The 6,979-nt window shown below is 51.1% G+C and overlaps 1 protein-coding gene across 1 annotated transcript; it reads right to left on the bottom strand.

Annotated features, from left to right (window-relative positions):
* Nucleotides 1–739: 739 nt before the first annotated feature.
* LOC119976292 (ras-related protein Rap-2b) lies at nt 740–6,771 on the bottom strand. Its single transcript, XM_038816719.1, has 2 exons — nt 6,088–6,771; nt 740–1,465 (listed from the first exon to the last, which is right to left on the bottom strand). The coding sequence occupies exon 1, from the start codon at nt 6,666–6,668 to the stop codon at nt 6,120–6,122; it is 549 nt and encodes a 182-aa protein (XP_038672647.1). The 5' UTR covers nt 6,669–6,771; the 3' UTR covers nt 740–1,465; nt 6,088–6,119.
* Nucleotides 6,772–6,979: the final 208 nt, after the last annotated feature.

Genomic DNA, 6,979 nt, shown 5'->3' with positions numbered 1-6,979 from the left:
GTTCAATACCACCCTTTTATCCCTCTTATTATCCTCAGCTCCCAAGTTATCTGCCCAGTAACAGTATAACAATGTAATGCATTGCTCACAAAGTGCATGGTCGCATTTCTCAGACAGGTCACAAACAAGGCACTATAGAAATGCAAGTCATCCTTTCCTTTCGAATGGTTCACAGTTCTGCAAAACTGTTTTCCAAGTGGCCACAACATCCAGTATTGCACATCCCCCCCCCCCCCCCCAACCAGGCACAGTTAAAATAGGAGGTATCACAATGTCTAAAAACAACATACAACATACATTCAGACTGACGATGGCAGCCTTCTGTTGCTATATTTGAAACGGCAAGATGCACAATAAAATATCCAACACTTAATTGTTTTTGTTTGGGGTTTTTATATATAAAAATGCATTTTGTATTAAAAGTCTTGGAACAGACACAGCTGTTAAATGCATGTCTGGATGTATAACATACAGAGGATGTCCGAATTCCTTGGTGCGTCAGAATAAGAATTCCAACCCCCCCCCCCCAACCCACCCCCCACCATCCTCCATCTCCCTCCCTTCCCCCGGCCCTCCCACCCTCTGTCATTGTTGGCCTGCAGAGAGAGCGAGATTAGATTAATACACGGAACAGCAAAGTGAGGGTGACACAGTTCCTTTGGAAACGAGAAGAGGAGGAATTTTAAAGTAAAAAAAAAAGAGAGGGGAGACACGCGACGCGCCAACAACCCGAAATGCAAGGCAAAGCGAGGAGAATAAAAACGAAACGGATGCGGAGATTCTGTCGAGAGAGTCTTTTAGCTTTGCCATGCTTTGTGTGGGGGACACTCGAAAGAAAATTTGTTAAGTACTTTCTTTTTTTGTGCGCTGACAGCTAGTGGGATGGCACAGAGGCTTTCACAGATTGGCACGTACTGCATTGACAGCGGAGTCTCAAAGGCACTAGACACAAGGGTGATTGGTGGCCTGTGATCAGCCGGTTTGGGGACCATAGCAGTTATTTGTATGCACCCTCCTGGGCTTGCTAGTTGTCCATTTCTTCCCTCCCCCCCACCCTCCCTGCTTGTTTGTACAAGTCCACGGTTGTCACATTCACAGCACAGCTCAAACAAAAAATACCATTGTTGCAGCATTTTTTTTCCAAATGTTAAATAGGTTTGCCCTACCTTTCCCCTTTCCTTTCAACTGGGGTGTGGGGTTACGGGAGCGGGGAGAGAGGTTAGAGGGTCATGGAGGCGGGGAGGAGGAAAGGGGGGGAAGAGGGGGCAAAAGAAAATGAAGTCACAGCAGTTCAACAAAAAATAGATGTACTTTCCCCCCTCATCCCATGAATAAAACAGCAGTAAGATGGAGCTCTGATCCACATCGTGGGGCATCTGTTACAGTGTCTCCAAGTATAGGTGGGTGCCACCAGAAATGGGATGCCAAATATCCATATTTCCAACTTTGCATAGAAACTCTGTGCCTACGGAAGGGGACACACAAAAAAAACATCAGTTAAATAAACCAACAAATTCATCATTCATTGAGATTCACTTACAATTCATCCCTCCCCTCACAGTGAACAAAAGAACAGATTGTACAAAATACCATCAACTGAAATCTAAAATAAATCATTTCCCCCTCCCCCTTTACAGTTCTAATGCTAATCTGTGTCTGCTAACTCTCATCCCATTCCCTCCAGACACCCACACACAGAGACACCCCCCACACACTCACCATCAGACAGACAGAGAGAGACACACACAAACATGGAGAGAAAGAGAGAGAGACACACACACAGAGACACAGGCAGAGAGGGAGAGAGAGAGACAGGCAGAGAGAGAGAGAGGCAGAGACAGGGAGAGAGAGAGAGAGACAGAGGCAGAGCGAGAGGCAGAGACAGAGAGAGAGAGGCAGAGCGAAAGAGAAAGGGGCAGAGAGAGGAGAGAGGCAGAGAGAAAGAGAGAGGGGCAGAGAGAGAGAGACAGAGAGAGAGACATAGAGAGGCAGAGAGAGAGACACAGAGGCAGAAAGAGAGAGAGAGGCAGAGAGAGAGAGAGAGAGAGGCAGGCAGAGAGAGAGAGCAAGAGAGAGACACACACCGGCAGTGAGAGAGAGACACATACAGGCAGAGAGAGAGACACACATACAGGCAGAGAGAGAGACACACACACAGGCAGAGAGAGAGAGACACACACAGGCAGAGAGAGAGAGACACACACAGGCAGAGAGAGAGAGAGAGACACACACAGGCAGAGAGCAAAAGAGAGAGAGAGACAGACAGACACAGGGAGAGAGAGAGAGATACAGACACGGAGAGAGAGAGACACATACACACAGGCAGGGAGAGGCACAGGCAGAGAGAGGGACACACACAGGCAGAGAGAGAGAGAGAGAGGGACAGGCAGAGAGAGAGAGAGACAGGCAGAGAGAGAGACAGGCAGAGAGAGAGGAGAGAGAGAGACAGAGAGACAGGCAGAGAGAGAGAGAGAGAGAGACAGAGAGACAGGCAGAGAGAGAGAGAGAGAGAGAGACAGAGAGACAGGCAGAGAGAGAGAGAGAGACAGAGAGACAGGCAGAGAGAGAGACAGGCAGAGGGAGAGAGAGACAGAGGGAGACAGGCAGAGAGAGAGAGAGAGAGAGAGGGAGACAGGCAGAGAGAGAGAGAGAGAGACAGGCAGAGAGAGAGAGAGAGGCAGGCAGAGAGAGAGAGAGCGACAGGCAGAGAGAGAGAGAGAGAGACAGGCAGAGAGAGAGAGAGCAGGCAGAGAGAGAGAGAGGCAGGCAGAGAGAGAGAGAGGCAGGCAGAGAGAGAGAGAGGCAGGCAGAGAGAGAGAGGGCAGGCAGAGAGAGAGAGAGACAGGCAGAGAGAGAGAGGGCAGGCAGAGAGAGAGAGGCAGGCAGAGAGAGAGAGACAGGCAGAGAGAGAGAGGCAGGCAGAGAGAGAGAGGCAGGCAGAGAGAGAGAGGCAGGCAGAGAGAGAGAGGCAGGCAGAGAGAGAGGCAGAGAGAGAGACAGGCAGAGAGAGAGACAGGCAGAGAGAGAGACAGGCAGAGAGAGACAGGCAGAGGAGAGACAGGCAGAGGGAGAGACAGGCAGAGGGAGAGACAGGCAGAGGAGAGACAGGCAGAGGGAGAGACAGGCAGAGGGAGAGACAGGCAGAGGGAGAGACAGGCAGAGGGAGACAGGCAGAGGGAGACAGGCAGAGGGAGAGACAGGCAGAGGGAGAGACAGGCAGAGGGAGAGACAGGCAGAGGGAGAGACAGGCAGAGGGAGAGACAGGCAGAGGGAGAGACAGGCAGAGGGAGAGAGAGAGAGACAGGCAGAGAGAGAGAGAGAGACAGGCAGAGAGAGAGAGAGAGACAGGCAGAGAGAGATAGAGACAGGCAGAGAGAGAGAGAGGGAGACAGGCAGAGAGAGAGAGAGAGAGAGAGAGAGAGGCAGGCAGAGAGAGAGAGAGAGACAGGCAGAGAGAGAGAGCGACAGGCAGAGAGAGAGAGAGCGACAGGCAGAGAGAGAGAGAGAGAGAGAGGCAGAGAGAGAGAGAGAGAGAGAGGCGAGAGAGAGAGAGAGACAGGCAAAGAGAGAGAGAGAGAGAGACAGAGAGAGAGAGAGAGAGAGAGACAGGCAGAGAGAGAGAGACAGCAAGAGAGAGAGAGAGACAGGCAGAGAGAGAGAGAGACAGGCAGAGAGAGAGAGAGACAGGCAGAGAGAGAGAGAGACAGGCAGAGAGAGAGAGACAGGCAGAGAGAGAGAGACAGGCAGAGAGAGAGAGACAGGCAGAGAGAGAGACAAGCAGAGAGAGAGAGAGAGAGAGAGAGAGACAGGCAGAGAGAGAGAGAGAGAGAGAGACAGGCAGAGAGAGAGACAGGCAGAGAGAGAGAGAGACAGGCAGAGAGAGAGAGAGACACGGAGTGGGGGAGAGAGAGAGACAGGCACAGAGAGACATGCAGACACAGGCAGAGAGAGAGAGAGACAGACAGACACAGGCACAGAGAGAGAGAGGCACAGGCAGAGAGAGAGAGGGGCACAGGCAGAGAGAGAGAGAGAGAGAGGCACAGGCAGAGAGAGAGAGAGAGAGAGAGAGAGAGGCACAGGCAGAGAGAGAGAGAGAGAGAGAGCAGGACAGGCAGACAGAGAGAGAGAGAGAGACAGGCAGAGAGAGAGAGAGGACAGGCGAGAGAGAGAGAGAGAGAGAGAGAGACAGGCAGAGAGAGAGAGAGAGAGAGAGAGGCAGAGAGAGAGACAGGCAGAGAGAGAGAGTGAGAGACAGACACAGGCAGTGGGGGAGAGAGAGACAGGCACAGAGAGACATGCAGACACAGGCAGAGAGAGAGAGACAGACACAGGCAGAGAGAGAGAGAGAGGGAGGCACAGGCAGGGAGAGAGAGAGAGAGAGACAGGCACAGGCAGAGAGAGACAGACAGAGACACGCACGCAGGCAGACAGAGACATGCACACGCACACACACAGACAGCCACACACACACAGACAGACAGCCACACACACACAGACAGACAGCCACACACACACGCACAGACAGCCACACACACACGCACAGACAGCCACACACACACGCACAGACAGCCACACACACGCACAGAGATAGACACACACACACAGATAGACACACACACACAGATAGACACACACACAGACAGACACAGACAGACACACACGCACAGATACACACACACTCGCACAGAGATAGACACACACACACAGACAGCCACACACACACAGACAGCCACACACACAGAGATAGACACACACACAGAGATAGACACACACACATATAGACACACACACATATAGACACACACACATATAGACACACACACACATAGACACACACACACACACACATATAGACACACACACACACACACATATAGACACACACACACACACATATAGACACACACACACACACACACACACATATAGACACACACACATATAGACACACACACATATAGACACACACACATATAGACACACACACATATAGACACACACACATATAGACACACACACATATAGACACACACACATATAGACACACACACATATAGACACACACACACATAGACACACACACATATAGACACACACACACAGACACACACACACATATAGACACACACACACACATATAGACACACACACACACATATAGACACACACACACACATATAGACACACACACACACATATAGACACACACATATAGACACACACACACACATATAGACACACACACACATATAGACACACACACACACATATAGACACACACACACATATAGACACACACACACACACATATAGACACACACACACACACATATAGACACACACACACACACATATAGACACACACACATATAGACACACACACATATAGACACACACACACACATATAGACACACACACACACATATAGACACACACACACACATATAGACACACACACACACATATAGACATATAGACACACACACACATATACACATATAGACACACACACACATATACACATATAGACACACACACACATATACACATATAGACACACACACACATATACACACAGACACACACACACACACATAGACACACACACACACACATAGACACACGCACACACACATAGACACACACACACACACATAGACACACACACACACACATAGACACACACACACACACATAGACACACACAGATAGACACACACAGATAGACACACAGTGAATATAGACAGTGTCTAACACATACGGTATTATCAGCCCCACCATTTTAAGTGAGGAGGCTGTCTTTCCTGGTGTTACACACACAGAGAGAGGCTGCTGGTTGGAACTTGTCTGCCTAACAGGAGCATCACAGCTGGGAGGGGGTTTAAATGTGTCTCCCCATCCCCCACACGCCCAGCCTCAGCTCTTAAGACTTTTTTTTTAAATGAGAGAGAGAGAGAGAGAGAGACTTAGAGAAAATGGTTCACACTTCCCCCTCCTTCATTTTAAACAACAAAAAAAGTTGCTTTGAGAAGCACAGCCCCTGCATCAAAAAGAAAATAAAATAATAAAGTGAGAGGCCGCCTCACCTTTCACAATATATATTTTGTACAGACATTCCTCACAGCAGCACACAGGAGCAACACTGATCGTTCCCATTGGGCTGAGACACATAGTTCATCTGCCGCACAATCTCGGCGAAGAGTTCGTCCACAGAGGTTTTATTTTTGGCCGAGGTCTCCATGAAAGGGCAGCTCCACTCGTCGGCCAGCGCCTTGCCCTCGCCGAACGACACCTCCCGCTCGCCCTCCAGGTCCACCTTGTTGCCCACCAGCAGCATAGGCACCCTCTCGTAGCGCTTCACCCGGATGATCTGGTCCCGCATGGGGCGGATGTCCTGGAAGGACTGCTGGTTGACCAGGCTGTACACCAGGATGAAGCCCTGGCCGTTCTTGATGTACAGGTCGCGCATGGAGGCGAACTGCTCGGTTCCCGCCGTGTCCAGGATCTCCAGCACCGAGGGCGAGGAGTCCACCTCGATCTCCTTCCTGTAGAAGTCCTCGATGGTGGGGTCGTACTTCTCAATGAACGAGCCCGTCACGAACTGCACCGTCAGGGCGGACTTGCCCACTCCGCCGCTGCCCAGGACGACCACTTTGTACTCCCGCATGGTCCGTCACTAGCCTCCCTCCCTCTGCTGCCTCCTTCCCTCTCTCTCTGCTGCTGCCTCCTTCCCTCCTCTCCCTCCTGCCTCCTCTCTCTGCTGCCGCCTCCTTCCCCCTCTCTGCTGCCTCCTTCCCTCTCTCCCTCCTGCCTCCTTCCCTCTCTCCCTCCTACCCTTTCTCCCTCCTGCCTCCTTCCCTTTCTCCCTGCTGCCTCCTTCCCTCTCTCCCTGCTGCCTCCTCTCTCTTTGCTACCTTCTTTCCTCTCTCTGCTGCCTCCTTCCCTCTCTCCCTCTCTGCAGCCTCCTTCCTCCTGTCC

Source organism: Scyliorhinus canicula, chromosome 13, assembly GCF_902713615.1.
Source record: "Scyliorhinus canicula chromosome 13, sScyCan1.1, whole genome shotgun sequence".
NCBI classification, from domain to species: Eukaryota; Metazoa; Chordata; class Chondrichthyes; order Carcharhiniformes; family Scyliorhinidae; genus Scyliorhinus; species Scyliorhinus canicula.
Note: the sequence above shows the minus strand (reverse complement) of the source record. Positions and strands in the feature narration are given on the sequence as shown.

What these genes read in the sequence shown, in the direction of transcription:
- LOC119976292 (XM_038816719.1), bottom strand. Translation starts at nt 6,668, where the DNA reads ATGCGGGAGTACAAAGTGGTCGTCCTGGGCAGCGGCGGAGTGGGCAAG.